Below are 19,027 nucleotides of genomic sequence, written 5' to 3'. Positions count from 1 at the left end.
GATCTCATCTCCGACGTAGAGACAGCAGCCACTTTTATGTTACTGCACCATCACTGTGTATTGTAGAATCAACAATCACTTCCCAATTGCTTTCTTCCATTTGTTGGAAAAAAGTGTAGTCTTGGTTAAATACTGCCGCACACTAGGTCTAATCTCTGTTTGAATCACCAGCTATAAATTACTGATTGGTGAGACATATTGATGCAAAAGTAACTATTGTTGGATTAAAGAAGTAACTGTAGTCTAATTACTTTCCTGGGAAAAGGAATTATTAGTGTAGCACTGTGTACCGTAGTTCTCGTTGGTCAGGTGATTGTGGGTATGCCAAGGACTTCCAGGGCCCACAGTCGACATGGTGTCAGGGTTAGATTTTTGTAAACACTGCCAGTCAATGCTATGGCATGCTCCTGAAGTGAAATGAAACGGTTAAAGTTTCAGAGAACAAAAAGCACTGATGGGTGCCTTTGTGTGAGGCTTCTATAGTATTAGCCCGTGAGAATGGCAGCCACACAGCACACGACACCGCTGAGCGTAGCATAGGGCAGAATGAAAAGCTTTTCGTGCCAACAAAAAAAAATATTTTGGGGCTTGTGGATGATCGAAGGCTGACTTGGAGCCAGTGAGTCAAAAAGAGTCAAGCCACGCTGTTGTCACGCAAGTATGACTCCTTTCAACTCTGCATCTCCATGCTTTTCCCAGTGTACGTACTGTTCCAAGTTTTTAATCGAAATCTTACGCAGGATGGGCACATATGGTTGCTGACTTCCCCCAAATGATCAGTTTTCTATTTATTTACAGTGTTCTGAATTATATTTGTTAGCCTTCACTGACAAAGAGTAAAACCCTCTTTTAAATACGTGATACAAGTTCAGAATGTTTTGTGTGCAAAAGTATGGCGACGACAAGCCTGGCCAGCTGTCGTCTTCCTCACTGTGCTTAATCAAGTGGTTGGTCTCACAGATAAAAAAAAAACGGCTTGCTACTTGAAATCACCACAAAAGGAGGAAAAATGAGAATGTTGTGTTAATGTCAGTTGCTTTGTTAAAAGACAGTAAAATGTCATTGATTGTGTCGTTTCTTGTAGTTGACCAAAGAATGAGTGGGTTCTAGTGAGCCAACATTAATAGCTATGCTATCTATGTAGTGGACGATCAGTCCATATTGAACTCGAGTGTTGACGTGGATGAATTTACTTTAAGGATACAACTCAATCTGTTCGGTGAAATTTTCGGTGTGCCTTGAGTGAATTGTAAATAATCCAGTAAATTTGCATCGACATAAACAGACCGGAAGAGGCGGTGCGGATCAGTCCTTAAATCCAGAAGTGCATGGCATAAACCCCATTATGCTCATGTGGATGTGGAAACTCCTGAAATTTGCAGATCACACCACTGTCATCGGCCTCATCAAGGACAGTGACGAGTCTGCATATCGACAGGAAGCGGAGCTGCTGGAGATGTGGTGCGGCCGACACAACCTGGAGCTGAACACGCTCAAGACTGTAGAGATGATCGTGGACTTCAGGAGGCATCCTTCGCCACAGCTGCCCCTCACGCTGTCCAGCTGCCTTGTGTCAACCGTCGAGACCTTCAAGTTCTTGGGAAGTACAGTCTCTCAGGACCTGAAGTGGGTGATCAACATCAACTCCGTCCTCAAAAAGGCCCAGCAGAGGATGTACTTCCTGCGGTTTCTGAGAAAGCACGGCCTGCCACGGGAGCTGCTGAGGCAGTTCTACACGGCGGTCATCGAATCAGTCCTGTGTTCTTCCATCACAGTCTGGTTTGGTGCTGCTACAAAAAAGGACAAACTCTGACTGCAACGGACTATCAAAACTGCTGAAAGGATTGTCGGTACCCCCTACCCACCCTTGAGGACTTGCACGCTGCCAGAACTAAGACAAGAGCGTGCAAAATCCTCTTGGATCCTCCACATCCCGGTGACCAGCTCTTCCAGCTCCTTCCCTCAGGTAGGCGCTACCGATCAATGCAAACTAGAACTAGCAGACATTCTAGCAGCTTCTTCCCTCTTGCAATCAACTTCTTAAACACATAACCTACAATTCCATTGCAACATGCTGGCAATTTTTTGTCTTTTGTCTTGAGTTTGATGTCACATTTTTGTCGGGCCAATTATATAATACTCGTGCACTCACCGTAGTAGTCTCGCCACGCTGCACTATTTGCATATCTGTTGTTGACCAATACTGGCCACTCATGCCAGAGTAGCATTTGTTCCATTTACACACTGATTGAGGACAGTGTATAAATGCAACATTTGCACAATCAACATTGTCCCAGACTATCGTACTACTCGCTTGAAGTCTCAGCGCTCTTTGCACAATGGTCATTGCACCGGACTATTGCAATATTAGTCATTCGAACTGCTCTAAGTGCTAGAGTACTCTGCATCTTTTTGCACAATTGTCCAAAAAATAAAAAATAAAAATATGTACCGGCATTACCAGATAACTAGCAACCCTTTATTGCTCAGTGACTGTTTTTCTCAATGTCTTTATGTCTCAAAAGTGTTCTCTGTCAATTGACTGTCTGTAGTCGTACTAGAGCGGCTCCAATTACCGGAGACAAATTCCTTGTGGGTTTTTTGGACATATTTGGCAAATAAAGATGATTCTGATTATGATTATGATTTAGTAAATCAATGTTGAAGTCACCACGGACAAACAACATTTTCTTATCACTGATCCTGTAATAAAGTTCAAACAGCTTTTCCTGAAAAATATGGATACAAATATGCAGCGAATTAGGATATTTTTTTATTTCTCCATTTGGAGTTCTTAATTGCAGGACACATTGCCAGTGATCAGCAAATGTGGCTTGACTCAATCGCCTCCTGACCGTACCCCAAACACGGACATTTCGCACGCTTTAACTGACAGCTAGCAGAAGTCCCAGACAACACAGCTTTGGAGTCCCAAATACTCCAACTCCAAACATCAATTTTCTTGACGCTGAATTGTAACTGCCCACAAAACTTCAGCATTGTGTGGCAGCGCATGGCAGCGTGTGGCAATTGTTAACAATACATTTGCACCATGATTGTCAGACAAATGTATTCATTTGAAGCTATTGTATGTAACTTCTGTTGCCCCCGAGGCTGGAATTCTGCATTACAACAACAGAGCCATCACTTCGATATGACGTAGGCGATGCATACTGTATTATGCCCCTTGTATGTGATTTGTATTCTGTTTTGAAGAATAGCCGGTGGGGAAAAAGATTCTTTGGAAGATGTAATTGTTGTAAATTCCATGTTATTGCTGAGTTTTGTGCATGCATTGTTCAGATGGTGCTGAACTTTGTGTATTTTACATAAGGCACCTTGCTGGGTAGCTAACAGGTACTTGGGAAAACGCATTGCATTCGTTTGTAGCCGTTATTTTTTCTTTTTACATTGAGGTTTTGCCTGCATTCGTGAAGAAAATGTGGAAATATCAGACGGAAATGTCCCAGGCAGTATAATGCACACAGATTGAGTCATTCCACATCATTGCTGTTTTTGTGCATGGATCGTTCAGTACTGAGCTATGTGTATTGTACATCAGGTAGCTTGTTGGGCACCCAAGGGGTCCTCAGAAAAACGCATTGAGTTCGTTCTTAGCAATTAGTGTTTTCGTTTACGCCGTAATTATTGTATGATTATTTTCTGCTACAGAAACAAAAAATATGTTGAGTTGAGGAGAGCTGTTGTGTATTGTTTATAGGGGTGGGACTTTGATGCATTAATTGCAATTAATTAATTACAAAACAAATTAATTAGTTAAAAAAATACTGATGCATTTTAATCGCATTTTGTCTTCCAAACAAGGCAGAACCTTAATAAGTGCACGATTTTAGACTTGATAATATTCTTGTCTGTGTCAATTATTTGATTCAGTCATCCACGAAAATCCCTTTAATTTAAACCATGTTTCTTTTTAGGACAAATATTTGTATACAATTGTAATGCAATTAATCAAAATAAATTGATTACAAAGCCTATAATTAATTAGGCTTTTTTTATATTGAGTACCACCCCAAAAATGTTTTTAACTATCAGTATGCCCCTACAAAAAAAAATTAGTAGCGTAAAATGTTTCACATCGAAACATCGCAGTCCGGTATTGGCACTGGTACCTGGTGCAATACTAGTACATAGTATTTTCATATCAAAACATTAGCGGTTTTAATGCAGCATGTCCGGTATGTTTGTGTATTGTGTCACAACAAGGAATAGCTACAAAATGATCCAGTCCAAACATATAGTGCTTAAGATTTTTCACTGTGTCCTTATAAATTCTTGTGGCGCCATGTTGCCCTCTCATGTAAACACGTTTTTACTAAGGAAGAGTTCCTGTTATTTGATGATGCTGATTTTATTGGTTTATTTCCTCGACACTGTCAAAGAGTACACTAAATATGAGCATGCAATGCAAACTTTTTACTCACTGCTCGAGAGAAAAGTTACTTGCTTTTTTTCTCTCTAAACATTTTGGTATTAAATAAAAAACTGCACATACACACCTTTGAGGTGAAAATGACTTTATTTGCTATCAACCTGTGACCTCCTCCACACAAAAAGCACACACGTGAGCCGTACCTCAAGTTGGAAGTTCTCCAAGTGGCCTTCAACTACAGCACCAGTGTGTGTGTTTTTGAGTTGGGCCCTCAAACCAAATAAAGACCCCGCGTGTCATCTATGTCGGTGTGTTTGTGTGTGGACTGTGGAGTTCCTTGTGCTTTAACAGTGTCATATTGTCTCTTATCACAGTCATCTGTGAAACAGTGTGGAGTGGGCTGCAACTCCACCCAACAGAAAGAAGGCGATCATAGAGAGACAGGAGCTGCTTTGTCAGTCTTGATGTCCTAACCTCAGTGCTGAATGCGCCTGATAGACTGGATCTGGGGAGTCTGACAGTGGGACCCCCAGTTTTTGCAGTGCTGGTAGTCCCCACTGTGTCTCTCGCACGCCATGATGTACTGCTGGCCTCTGTAGCCAGGGAACTGGTAGCACACAAAGCTGTGGGAGGAAACAAGTAGCAGAACTTTACTTTTAGTTATAAAGTCAAACTTGAACATAAATAGAGCAATTTTTGGATTACACTGAACTATGACTAGGAAAAAAATAACTCCGCTAAGTTGACTTCAAAAATAGGTCGACGCAGATTTTCTGCCTCAAGTGTAGCCGGGACCCAAAAAAAAAAGGGAAAAAAAAGTTCCCCAAAAAAATACCCACACCACCTCCTCCCCCATAGTTGCGTGCTGGTCAGTGGGGTGCTTTAAAGGAGGGGCGAGTGATGATGATGTGTTCAATGAAATGCTTTGTGCAATGATTTATTTTTATTTTAATTATTCTGCTATATATTTTGTCAATTTTCCCCTTTGCCATTTTAACATATTTAAATATGTTCAAATGTTGGGCATTTCTCATCTCATTCAAAACAAATTTAAAATTTCCTATAATTGCACTTTTTGCACCAAAAAAATTCCCCATTCATTCTCAATGACACACTCAACAAAACACATTCACATCGTTCCCATTCATAATTCAAAATGTTGAGCTCTTTCAATTCACCTTGGGATTGATTTTCAACATTCCAAAAATCCCCCCACACCAAAAATCCCACATTTTTCACCATTTTCAAAATTTTTCACCAACAAAATTCCCGTATTAGGACATATTCTACATTATTCCCTTCCCCTTCAACATTTCTCGACCAATTCAAACCATTTCAACTTCAATGTGTTCAGCTCATTCAAGGCATCCTGAGAACCAGTCCCATTCCCCAAATTTAAAAAACTTTCAAAATAAAAGTGTAAATTCAACATTTTCACATAATTGGGTCCAATTTCCTTATTTCTCAACCGATTCAAATACTTTGAACTTTGTGTTCATTTAAGCATCCCATGAACTATTTCAAATTGCTGCAATTCTCTATATTTTCAAAATAAGAGCTTAATATTCAACTTTTTAACATAATTGCCTCCAGTTTCCATCCATCCATTTTCTACCGCTTATCCGAGGTCGGATCACGGGGGCAGTAGCTTTAGCAGGGACGCCCATACTTCCCTCTCCCCAGCCACTTCATCCAACTCCGGGGGGATCCGGGGATCCCCCCGGAGGATCTTTCGGCTGGCCGTTCCCAGGCCAGCCGAAAGATGTAGTCTCTCCAGCGTGTCCTGGGTCGTCCCCGGGGTCTCCTCCCAGTGGGACATGGGAGGCGTCCGGGAGGCATCCGAATCAGATGCCCCAGCCACCTCATCTGGCTCCTCTCAATGTGGAGGAGCAGCGGCTCTACTCTGAGATTCTCCCGGATGACCGAGCTTCTCACCCTATCTCTAAGGGAGAGCCCGGACACCCTGCGGAGGAAACTCTTTTCGGCCGCTTGTATCCGGGATCTTGTTCTTTCGGTCACGACCCACAGCCTGTGACCATCCTACCCTCGCCTCCAGTTTCCTTATTTCTCAAATGATTCAAACCGTTCCAACTTTGTGTTCAGTTCATTCAAGCCATCCCATGAACAATTTCAAATAGCTAAACCTCACTCGATTTTCAAAATGGACAGGAAGTGACACCGAAGTGCCCCAAAATGAACACAAAGTGACCCAAAATAGACAGGAAGTGACATAGAAGTGCCCCAAATTGAACAGGAAGTGCCCAAAAATGAACAGAAAGTGACCTGGAAGCGCCCCAAATTGAACAGGAAGTGGCCCAAAAATTAAGGTGTCAGATGTGTTACACTTCAGGATAAAAGCCCAAAATTAAGGTTATTTTTTTTATTTCCCTCTAGTTTCCAGACCGTTTCAAACTGTTCAGCACATTCTATATCATTCCAAATCATTCAATAACATTTCACATATTGCAGCCATTCTAAAATCATTTAAGTTCATTTTTTCCTCATTAATGTACACACAGCACCCCATATTGACAGGGGGAAAACTGAATTGTTTAAATTTTTGCTGATTTATTAAAAAAGAAAAACCGAAATATCACAGAGCCATAAGTATTCAGACCCTTTGCTGTGACACTCATATATTTAACTCGGGTGCTGTCCATTTTTTCTGATCATCCTTAAAATGGTTCTACACCTTCATTGGAGTCCAGCTGTGTTTGATTATACTGATTGGACTTGATTAGGAAAGCCACACACCTGTCTATATAAGACCTTACAGCTCACAGTGCATGTCAGAGCAAATGAAAATCATGAGGTCAAAGGAACTGCCTGAAGAGCTCAGAGACAGAATTGTGGCAAGGCACAGATCTGGCCAAGATTAAAAAAAAAAATCTGCTGCACTTAAGGTTCCTAAGAGCACAGTGGCCTTCATAATCCTGAAATGGAAGACGTTTGGGACAACCAGAACCCTTCCTAGAGCTGGCCGTCCGACCAAACTGAGCAATTGGGTGAGAAGAGGTAAAGAAGAACACAAAGATCACTGTGGCTGAGCTCCAGAGATGCAGTCGGGAGATGGGAGAAAGTTCTAGAAAGTCAACCATCACTGCAACCCTCCACCAGTCGGGGCTTTATGGCAGAGTGGCCCGACGGAAGCCTCGCTTCAATGCAAGACACATGAAAGCCCGCATGAAGTTTGCTAAAAAAAAAAAACACCTGAAGGAGTCCAAAATAGTGAGAAATAATATTCTCTGGTCTGATGAGACCATGATAGAAACTGTTGGCCTTAATTGGCATGTGTGGAAAAAAACAGGCACTGCTCATCACCTGTCCAATACAGTCCCAACAGTGAAGCATGGTGGTGGCAGCATTATGCTGTGGGTATGTTTTTCAGCTGCAGGGACAGGAAGACTGGTTGCAATCGAAGGAAAGATGAACACGGCCAAGTACAGGGATATCCTGGACGAAAACCTTCTCCAGAATGCTCAGGGCCTGACTGGGCCAAAGGTTCACCTTCTAACAAGGCAATGACCCGCAGCACACAGTTAAAATAACGAAGGAGTGGCTTCAGAACAACTCCGAGACTGTTCTTGAATGGCCCAGCCAGAGCCCTGACTTAAACCCAATTGAGCATCTCTATAGAGACCTGAAAATTGCTGACAACGTTCACCATCCAACCTGACAGAACTGGAGAGGATCTGCAACTTGTTGCATCATTTCTAAAAAAGACTCATGGCTGTATTAGCTCAAAACGGTGCTTCTCCAAAATACTGCGCAAAGGGTCAGAATACTTATGGCTGTGTGATATTGCAGTTTTTCTTTTTTTAAAATCTGTAAAAATTTAAACAATTCCGTTTTTTTCTGTCAATATGGGGTGCTGTGTGTACATTAATTTGGAAAAAAATGAATTTAAATGATTTTAGCAAATGGTTGCAATATAAAAAAGAGTGAAAAATGTAAGGCGGTCTGAATACTTTCCGTACCCACGATAGATAGATAGATAGATAGATAGATAGATAGATAGATAGATAGATAGATAGATCGATCGATCGATCGATTGATTGATTACCCAATGTAAATTGATGCCAGCGACATATAGTGACATGGAGAATAATTAAATGCTCTTCCGCTAGATGACAGAAGCTACAATTAACCTGTGTATCCACTCAACAGGCCCAGATTTTACACAAAGTAATACATTCATTCATTCATTTTCCATACCGCTTATCCTCACTAGGGTCGCGGGCATGCTGGAGCCTATCCTAGCTATCTTCGGTACACCCTGAACTGGTCGCCAGCCGGTCGCAGGGCACATATAAACGAACAACCATTCACACACACATTCACACCTATGGGCAAGTTAGATCTTCAATTAACCTACCATGCATGTTTTTGGGATGTGGGAGGAAACCGCAGTACCCGGAGAAAACCCACGCAGGCACGGGGAGAGCATGCCAACTCTACACAGGCGAGGCCGGATTTGAACCCGGGCCCTCAGAAATGTGAGGCAGATGTGCTAACCAGTCGGTCACCGTTCCGCTCATAGTAATACATTTGAGAGAAAATTGAGACGAGATCATCATTATTTCAGTGTTTATATTTTTTGTGACCTTGTGTGATGATATGCTGTGAAGGTCTTGTAATGTGCCTTGGTTCAATAAAGGTTGGGAAACGCTGTTCAAAGTTTAACTTGCCAAGATAAGTGTGAGACCCACTTCTCTTAGAGGGCAACAGAGAGGAGAAGAAATCTATGAAATTTCACCAGACTTACGCGCCACACTGCACATGCATGGAGCCCACTTCAGGTGTCAGCCAGCCCATGGCCTGCAGAGATGGGTAGTCATCACAGAGCTCTACGCTGCGGCCCATGAAATTCTCCTTCTCGAAGATGACCATGCGGCTGCTCTGGTGAGACTGTGGAAGAAGGGAACCGATGTTGGATCAAGAGGAACTGCAGGGAATAAGTTCTGTACGTGTCATATACTCACAGCACAGTAGATGGGGCGCAGAGACATGAGCCGCTCCACGTGATAAGAGAGGGAGCCGCTGTAGGAGTCCCAGTGAGGGTACTCTCCTCTCTCCAAGATCAACTGTTGGCCTTGGAAGTCATGGTGCTCGAAACCGACCCAGCTTCACAAACAGACAGAGAACCCTTTACATGTGAGTGTTCCAATAAAGGGCAGGCTGAACCTAACCCACAGCACAACCATTCACACCCACATGTAAAGTTGCCAATTATCCTTTTTTTAATGTGAGAGGAAGCTATCGGCCTGGAAGGAACCCACTGAAGCACACAGAACAGGCAAACTTCCAACGTGAAACTGAGAATTATTTAATTCTCAGCTGCACTCTGGCAACCCCCACCTCCTCGAACACCCCGTGACTATTCCTCCCGAGCCCGCTGCCTCCAACCAACCTCCCCTCCCTTTCAAAGAACCTCAACGTTCCCCCTCCCAAACCTTTCTCTGGGGACCTAGGTTCCTGTGGTCAATTTTTATTGAACTGCTCATTAGGGTTAGCCAGCCAGGTCACTTCATCGCCACATGTCCACTGAAACCAAAAGTCAGGACTCCCCACAAATCTAGAAGCGCCGTGGTGAGCCAAACTAAATACTCTACTAGCTCTCCCTCTCGCATGACTGTTCCTGCTTGCATCCATGGACTCCGATTGCAATACCCCGGTACCCGGTCTCATCGACTCCGGCGCAGACGAGAGCTTTATTAATGAGGACCTTCAGCTATCCCTCGAAACCCTCCCGTCCCCTAAAAATGTTACAGCCCTGGACGGGCGACTCATCTCCCATTACCCACCAGACAGCACCGCTGACCCTTCTCATCTCCGGAAATCACCGTGAAACCCTCTAGCTGTTTGTCATTCCCTCCTCGGAGACTTCATTAGTCCTTGGTATCCCTTGGCTCAAGAAACACAACCGTGCCATAGATTGGACCCACCTGTCACTGGTTGGAGTCACTTCTGCCACTCCCACTGTCTTCTTTCGGCCGTCTCGACTTCCAGCAAACCTCAGCCACCTGTTACTCCAATCGATCTCTCCCGGGTCCCAGAAGAATATCACAACCTCTCCCCTGTTTTCAGTAAGGATCTCTCCATCTCTCTTCCCCGCTACCGCCCCTATGACTGCACCATTGACCTCCTGCCGGGAGACCCTCTCCCATCCAGCCGCCTCTTTAACGTTTCCCGTCCCGAAAAAGAGGCTATGGAAAAAAAGTCCTTGCCTCTGGACTCATCCGGCCCTCTTCTTCGCCCCTGGGCGACGGATTCTTTTTTTGTTGAAAAGAAAGCTATCACTCTCCACCCCTGCATTGACTTCTGTGGTCTTAATGATATTAAACTGAAGAATAAAGCCCCGCTGCCCCTCATTGACTTCTCCTTTAAGCCCCTTTGTGACGCTCAAATATTCACCAAGTTGGACCTGCGCAACGCGTATCATCTCATCCGCAGTAGAGAGCGGGGCGAATGGAAAACTGCCTTCAACACCCCCCTCTGACACTTTGAATACCCATTTTAATCCCAGCAGCTTCACACTCAGCTGCGGACCGCTCCGATGAAAGTTGGAAATCACAGCTTGAAGCCAACAGAACCACAGCATCTGCAAAAAGCAAAGATGCAATACTGAGTCCACCAAACCGGACCAAAATTCTGTCCATAAAAGTTCTGAACAGAATCGGTGACAAAGGGCAACCTTGGCAGAGTCCAACCCTCACTGGAAACAAGTCCGACTTACTGCCAGCAATGCAGACCAAATTCTGACACTGGTCATACAGGGACCGAACAACCCGTATCAGGAGGTTCGGTACCCCATACTCCTGAAGGACCCCTCACAGGACCCCCCACAGGACTCCCCGAGGGACACGGTCGAACACCGTCTTCAAGTGCACAAAACACATGAAGACTGGTTGGGCGAACTCCCATCCACCCTTGAGGACCCTGCAGAGAGTGTAGAGTTGGTCCACTGTTCCACGGCCAGGACGAAAACCACACTGCTCCTCCTGAATCTGAGATTCGACTTCCCGACGGACCCTCTTCTCCAGCACCCCTGAATAGACCTTACCAGGGAGGCTGAGGAGTGTGATCCCCCTGAAGTTGGAACCACCCCAGTCTGCCAATCGAGAGGCACTGTCACCGATGTCCACGCGATGCTGCAGAGACGTGTCAACCAGGACAACCCCACAACATCCAGAGCCTTTAGGAACTCCAGGCGAATCTCATCCACCCCCGGGGCCTTGCCACCAAGGAGCTTTTTAACCAACTCAGTGACCTCAACCCCAGAGATAGGAGTGCCTGCCTCAGAGACTCCAGACTCTGCTTCCTCATGGGAAGGCGTGTCGGTGGAATTGAGGAGGTCTTTGAAGTATTCTCCCCACCGGCTCACAATGTCCCGAGTCGCGGTCAGCAGTGCCCCATCGTCACTATACATGGTGTTGGTGGTGCACTGCTTCCCCCTCCTAAGATGCCGGATGGTGGGCCAGAATTTCCTCGAACCTTCCGGAAATCGTTCTCCATGGCCTAACTGAACTCTCCCCTGTCCGAGTTTTTGCCTCAGAGACCACCAAAGCTACATTCCGCTTGGCTAGGCGGGACACATCAGCTGCCTTAGGAGTCCCACATGCCAAAAAGGCCCGATAGGACTCCTTCTTCAGCTTGACGGCATTCCTCACCGTTGTTGTCCACCAACGGGTTCGGGGATTGCCGTCACGACAGGCACCGACTATCTTACGGCCACACTTCCGGTCGGAGGCTCGGAACATGGTCCACTCAGATTCAATGTCCCCCGCCTTTCCCGGGACATGGGTGAAGTTTCTATCAAACGTTCCCAGTAGACCCTCACAATATGTTTGGGGCTGCCAGGCCGGAACGGCATCTTCCCCCAGCATTGGAGCCAACTCACCAACCAGGTGTGATCAGTTTACAGCTCCGCCCCTCTCTTCACCCGATTGTCCAATACATGCGGCCGCAAGTCCGATGACACGACCACAAAGTCAATCATCGAACTGCGACCTAGGGTGTCCTGGTGCCAAGTGCACATGTGGAAACCCTTATGCTTGAACATGGTGTTCGTTATGGACAGTCCGTGGTGAACACAGAAGTCCAATAACAGAACACCACTCGGGTTCTGATCGTGGGGGGGGCGTTCCTCCCAATCACGCCCTTCCAGGTCTCACTGTCATTGCCCAGATGGGCATTGAAGACCCCAGCAAAACAATGGAGTCACCAGCGGTTAACCTTCATAAAGTAATTTTTCTTTATTTTCTTTGACATTCATGCTCACAAAGTTACTCACAAATTACTCTTCACTTGAGTAGTTTTTTCACTGAGTACTTTCTTACTTTTACTCGAGTAAATATTTGGAGGACTACTTTTTACTTTTACTAAAGTCATTATTTTAAGTAACAGTACTCTTACTTGAGTACAATATTTGGCTACTCTACCCACCTCTGTTCACAAGTAAGGATTGGGCGAGGTTCACCACTTAGTGAACAATTGTGTGACCAAATAGTCCAACAGTTTAGGAACGTTTCTCAATGTACAATTGCAAGGAATTTAGGAATTTCATCATCTACAGTCCATCATATCATCAAAAGATTCAAAGAAACTGGAGAAATCTCCGCACGTAATCAGGCCAAAAACCAACAAAACCAACCATCAGTCAATGAACACACTTCGTCGTTACATGTACAAATGCAAGTTAAAACTCCACCATGCAAAACAAAAGGCATATATCAACAACACCCAGAAACGCCATTGGCTTTTCTGGGCCACAGCTCATCTGAGATGGACTGACGCAAAGTGGAGAAGTGTGCTGTGGTCTGACGAGTTCACAATTTAAATTGTGTTGGGAAATTATGGACGTTGTGTCATCTGGGCCAAAGAGGAAAAAGACTATCCGGATTGTTATCAGCGCAAAATTCATGCAACTTGCACATCTGTGAAGGCACATTAATGCTGAAAGGTGCAAACAGGTTTTGGAGCAACATATGCTGACTTTCAAGCAACGTCTTTTTCAGGAACATCCCTGCTTATTCCAGCAAGACATTGCCAAGATTACTTTGGTTTAGCTTCGTAGTAAAAGTGGGCAAGTAATTCCCTGCCAGATGTCCAGACCTGTCTCCCACTGAAAATGTGTGATGCATTACGAAGTGTAAAATATGACAGCGGAGACTCGGGAGTTTTACATCAATGAAGAATGGGAGAAAATTCTACCTACAAAGCTTCAACGGTTAATCCCCATCCCATTTTCTGTACCGTTTATCCTCACTCGGGTCGCGGGCGTGCTGGAGCCTATCCCAGTAATCTTCGGGGGAGAGGCGGTGTACGCCCTGAACTGGTCGCCAGCCAATCGCAGAACAGTTAGTCCTCAGTTCTCAAATGCTGACTGAGTGAATGGTGATGTAACACAGTGGTAAACATCCCCCTGTCCCAGCTTTTTGGAATGTGTTGCAGACATCAAATTCAAAATGAGTGAATATTTGCACACAAAAAAATAAAGATAATCAGGTTGAACATTAAACATCTTGTGTTTTCAGTATATTTAATTGAATACAGGTTGAAAAGGACTTCAAATCATTGTATTTGTTGACGTTTTACACAACATCCCAACTTCATTGGAATTAGGGTTTGTTTAGTGTATTTAGAAGCAAATGTCTGAATTCACTTTACTTGGTCTACTAGTCTAAAGGTGCAGGACTAAGAGATATGACCCATTTCTGTCTAGGTGACATAAAAGCGGTGAGACTTACGCGCCACTTTCCACCCTGATGGAGCGGATGTTGTCCAGACCGCACTCCAGGATGTTGTCGCACTCGGAGGTGAACTCCAGGCACTTGCCCTGGAAATGCTCCTGCTCGAACACAGTCACCTGTGGAGGCAACATGAGGTGAACGTGATTGCCAAACATGAAAACTGTCACGTTTTTCCTGTTACCTTAAAGAAGGGGGCCATCCCCAATCCTCTGTTAGCCAGGGGTTGCATCATTGGGGACCTTGTAGTTCTGAGCATCTTTCTTTACTCCTTGATGCATGGTGAAGACAAACACATGGACCTATGAGAAAGTGTCTCAGGTATACCATGAACAAAAATATCAATATCTTTCATAGTTAGTCCTTTATTCAGTGCATGCATTCTTTGACACACTGTGCTTGTAGTTGGAGCAGATAACAGGACCTTACCTACTTAATTTGGGGAAGAGCTCTGGACTGGAACGCACCTACTGCCTGCCTCGCGTAGAGTTTTGGGAGAACCTGGCGCTTCAGTTTTATATGGACAGACAGGTCATGCAGGGTGGGAGCGGTCAATGAGGGATGGAGTATGGGTGGGGCGCTTCTGCAGCTGCGCGTTTAGCGCGAGGCCACGTTCACTCTTGCACTGTTTGCCTTTGCAGCCCACGGAGAGGCGCGCCCCCATGCAGTGACCAGCTCAGCACATATCACAGAGAAGAGACAAAGGCGGTCCAGTATGTTCGGACCCCGGTCAGCAGTCCAGCGTGTATGCCCACACAAAGGAGAGAGCGAGTGAGTGGATTAACAATGAAGCACAGGGGCACCTCTTAAGGCCGGGAGGCAATACGGGGCAGTTTGAATGCATATGTGTGCAATTTATATAATGTTGGACTTACCATCTTTACTGCTTTTTTTTTCGCTATTATATATAGGACGGCGGAACGGTGGGCGACTGGTTAGCACATCTGCCTCACAGTTCTGAGGACCGGGGTTCAAATCCCGGCCTCGCCTGTGTGGAGTTTGCATGTTGTCCCCTGTGCCTGCGTGGCTTTTCTCCGGGCATCACGGTTTCCTCCCACGTCCCAAAAACATGCATGGTAGGTTAATTGGAAACTCTAAATTGCCTGTAGGTGTGAATGTGAGTGCGACGGCGGAACGGTGGGCGACTGGTTAGCACATCTGCCTCACAGTTCTGAGGACCGGGGTTCAAATCCCGGCCTCGCCTGTGTGGAGTTTGCATGTTGTCCCCTGTGCCTGCGTGGCTTTTCTCCGGGCATCACGGTTTCCTCCCACGTCCCAAAAACATGCATGGTAGGTTAATTGGAAACTCTAAATTGCCTGTAGGTGTGAATGTGAGTGCGAATGGTTGTTTGTTTTTATGTGCCCTGCGATTGGCTGGCGACCAGTTCAGGGTGTACCCCACGTCACGCTGCTGGGATAGGCTCCAGCACGCCCGCGACCCTAGTGAGGAGAAGCGCTATGGAAAATGAATGAATGAATATATACTGTATAGGACAGTGATTCTCAAACTTCTGACACCAAGTACCATCTCAAAAAATACTTGGCTCTCCAAGTACCACCATAATGACCAACATTAAAATACAGTAGAGTAGTAGGCCCAAGTGTTCATCTAAAATTGAGGCAGTGATTGTATTCCTAAAAGATAACATTATTGTAATCCACTGTAGCATTCTGCACAGTTTGAATATCAACACTGTGGTTAAATATAGGAAAATGGACACCTGTACGTCAATAATGATTCAGATAAACATGAAAGTTAAATTAAAATTGTACCTAAATACATTTCTGAAAACAGTTTAAATGAAAATCGACTTTAAAGTCAAATACTGATGAACGATACTTAAATTTACTGTACTGGATTTTTTCAATTCTTTTTCGCATACCACTTATAGGGAGCCCGTGTACCACTAGTGGTACTCTTACCACACTTTGAGAACCACTCATATAGTGGATATGATATAGTGTACATTATATATCTTCAGTATTATTAAATTTAGCAAAAGCCATTAACTTGTGCAAGGCAGATACTGTACCTAGACTAATATTTAGATAAATCAATTCAGTTTACACATCCATCCATCCATTTTCCTTCCCGCTTCTCCTCCCGGGCGTGCTGGAGCCTATCCCAGCTATCTTCGGGCGAGAGGGGAGGTACACCCTGAATTGGTCGCCAGCCAATCGCAGGGCACACATAGACAAACAACCATTCGCACTCACATTTACACCTACGGGCAATTCAGATTATTCAATGAACCTACCACGCATGTTTTTGGGATATGGGAGGAAGGCCACCGTGCCCCCCAATTCTGTTTATTGTTTATGAAAATATTTTTCTTTTAGATGTTTTTTTTATTGTTATAATGTACAATAAGTAATTCATTGTAGTTTAAAAAAAATAATGTCCACACTCCCCCCCCCCCCCCCAACCTAACCTTTAATGGCTCCTTTAAAAGTTCCATGTGCATTTTCCCACATCAATGCAAAGTGAAATTATGTAGACCAGTCTCAAATGTTGAATATAAATATTAGACAGCCCGAACATAATTAGGAAGCTTACTGTTTAATGTGTTATTTATACAGTGTGTAGCGGCCTGTTATCAAGTGTATGAATTGCTCTAATTGCATATGCGAGTTCATTTCAGCCATGTATGTACAGTATAGTTGTCCTGCTGGTGACTGGATGTTGCCCACCCTGCTGCTCTGGCTCCTCCCATCCCATGTCTGTTCCCCCACTGATGATGTGGTCTTTTCTTTTGTGTCACATCTCTGACCTCAGCAGGTTTGTTTCTCTCGCCTTAATCCCTCTCCTGTGGGCGCCAGCGTATATAAAGGAGGGGCGCACCCGGGCCGCTCACACTCTTGAGTGAGGCTCGGCGTAAGCATCAGGTAAGGCGCACGCACGCAGAGTACACGAACCCTCCGTTCTGGGGCGCGGACAGACAAGAGTGGCTTCGATAGACTGGATAATGTAACTCTGTTGGTTCTTTCCCGACCCAGCAATCATGTCAAGTGATAAATCCAAGTCCTCTTCCCAGACTGATGGTAAGGCCGCTCAGAGCAAGAAGTCTGAGTCCGGACTGACTTCCTACAAGGTGAGGGCCTCTCGCATGGAGATTTCCAGTGGAAAATGAAAAATATGATGAGACACTGAATCGCTTTTTGCCTTTTTCCACGGTAGATGTTGGTGTTTGACCAGGAGAACTTCCAGGGCCGCATGATTGAGATCAGCAGCGAGGTCATGAACATCTGCGAGCTGGGCATGGAACGTGTGCGCTCCCTCCGTGTTGAAAGCGGCCCGTAAGTGCAACCCCCACTCCATCCTCTCCATCAACCTCCGCTATCCTGGCACCGGTGCTACATAATGCCATTTGATTGGCAGCTTTGTGGGCTTTGAGCAGATAAACCTCTGCGGTGAGATGTACATCCTTGAGAAGGGCGAGTATCCTCGCTGGGACTCCTGGAGCAACTGTCAGAAGAATGACTACCTGCTCTCCTTCAGGCCTGTCAAAATGGTAACCCCACCCACCAGCCAAAGAAACTTCACTCACTTCTTGGTTTCCTCTTCTCGGCTAGCCGCTAACACTGAGTTTCTCGCGTGTCTCTCCAACAGGACCCTGATAAACACAAGATCTGCCTGCATGAGGTGGGTGAATTCAAGGGCCGCAAGATGGAGATCATGGACGATGACGTCCCCAGCCTGTCCTCGTACGGATTCACCGACAGAGTGGGCAGCATCATCGTTAGCTGTGGAACGTGAGTGCAGCTCACAGTGAAACCTTAGACACACAATGGCTTTCCATGGTTCACTTGTGTTTTGTTTTTTTTCCTTTTTCCCAGATTCGTGGGATACCAGTTCCCCGGCTACCGTGGCAGCCAGTACCTGCTGGAGAAGGGTGACTACAGGCACTTCAACGAGTACGGCGCCCGCACCCCTCAACTGCAGTCCGTGCGCCGTATCCGCGACATGCAGTGGCACCAACAGGGCTGCTACACCTTGGCCAGCAAGTGAGGCTCGGGGAAGGAGAGAAAGAGAAAGAGCGGAAGTGAGGGAGAGGGGCGCAAGAAGAGGGGAAGGGGGAAAGACGTCTGAGGCCTTACCTGACCACGGTTAATGGCTGAAAGGCAGCGGGGGGGTGAGGATCTTCTAGACCGGAACCTCATCTCGGGGAAAGGACCTCCATTCCTCACTGTCCATTTTTCTCTTTCTCCCCTATGAGATAAGCTTTGTTCCCCCCTTTCGCTCTCTTTTTTAAAAAATGTTTAGTCCCTATCTTCATTCCCCTACACAGCTCTGAAGAAGGAAGAAGACACCTTTTGCGGTTTTACACAAGATTCTCGGTTCAGGGTACAATGCACTATGGGAAACTGAGTCTTTAGCATCTCCTGCTCTGGCCCCTGTGCATTACACACACTCTCTGTTATACAGAATCCTGGCCAAGTTTTCAATAAAAAGATGTTGTTTCAAAGACATTGTCAAGTGACTCTCATCCAACCATCCATTTTCCAGATCCGCTTATCCTCACTAGGGTTGCGCGCATGGTGGATTCATTCACACCTACGGGCAATTTAGAATCTTCAATTAAGTGGAGAAAAGGCAGGCACGGGGAGAATATGCAAACTCCACATAGGCGAGGCTGGCTCCTCAGAACTGTGATGTGAGGCAGATGTGCTCACCAGTCGGTCACCGTGCCGCCCTGTCAAGTGACCTATTACTTAAAAATCACATCAAACCATATAAGAACTACTCAACACAAACCATTTAAAACAATTATATACACATGCCCAAGATCCACTAAAAGCCACAGTGGATATAAAAAGTCTACACACCCCATTCAAAGGCCAGGTCTTTACAACTGTACTACTCATTTGGAAAAAAGAAAAAATC

General features: G+C 45.3%; 2 protein-coding genes across 6 annotated transcripts; one reads left to right on the top strand and one right to left on the bottom strand.

Moving 5' to 3' along the window:
* Nucleotides 1–4,521: 4,521 nt before the first annotated feature.
* On the bottom strand, nucleotides 4,522–15,198 carry cryba1l1 (crystallin, beta A1, like 1). Of its 5 annotated transcripts, none has more exons than XM_061788023.1 (6): nucleotides 14,572–15,198; nucleotides 14,327–14,458; nucleotides 14,143–14,261; nucleotides 9,376–9,517; nucleotides 9,159–9,301; nucleotides 4,522–5,016 (listed from the first exon to the last, which is right to left on the bottom strand). In XM_061788023.1, the coding sequence occupies exons 2-6, from the start codon at nucleotides 14,399–14,401 to the stop codon at nucleotides 4,869–4,871; spliced, it is 627 nt and encodes a 208-aa protein (XP_061644007.1). In that variant the 5' UTR covers nucleotides 14,402–14,458; nucleotides 14,572–15,198; the 3' UTR covers nucleotides 4,522–4,868. The 5 variants fall into 5 exon arrangements, with proteins under 5 accessions (XP_061644007.1, XP_061644008.1, XP_061644006.1 ...); XM_061788024.1 differs by having other exon boundaries at nucleotides 14,327–14,444; nucleotides 14,576–15,198; XM_061788022.1 differs by having other exon boundaries at nucleotides 14,327–14,444; nucleotides 14,572–15,197.
* A 1,733-nt stretch (nucleotides 15,199–16,931) lies between these two features.
* On the top strand, nucleotides 16,932–18,608 carry crybb1l1 (crystallin, beta B1, like 1). Its single transcript, XM_061788019.1, has 6 exons — nucleotides 16,932–17,028; nucleotides 17,140–17,234; nucleotides 17,321–17,439; nucleotides 17,522–17,654; nucleotides 17,753–17,895; nucleotides 17,980–18,608. Exons 2-6 carry the CDS (start codon nucleotides 17,145–17,147, stop codon nucleotides 18,149–18,151), a joined length of 657 nt encoding a protein of 218 aa, XP_061644003.1. The 5' UTR covers nucleotides 16,932–17,028; nucleotides 17,140–17,144; the 3' UTR covers nucleotides 18,152–18,608.
* The last annotated feature ends 419 nt before the right edge of the window (nucleotides 18,609–19,027 follow it).

This window comes from Phyllopteryx taeniolatus, chromosome 10 (assembly GCF_024500385.1).
Source record: "Phyllopteryx taeniolatus isolate TA_2022b chromosome 10, UOR_Ptae_1.2, whole genome shotgun sequence".
Lineage (NCBI taxonomy): Eukaryota > Metazoa > Chordata > Actinopteri > Syngnathiformes > Syngnathidae > Phyllopteryx > Phyllopteryx taeniolatus.
The sequence above is the reverse complement of the archived record's forward strand: the minus strand, read 5'-3'. Positions and strand labels throughout refer to the sequence as shown.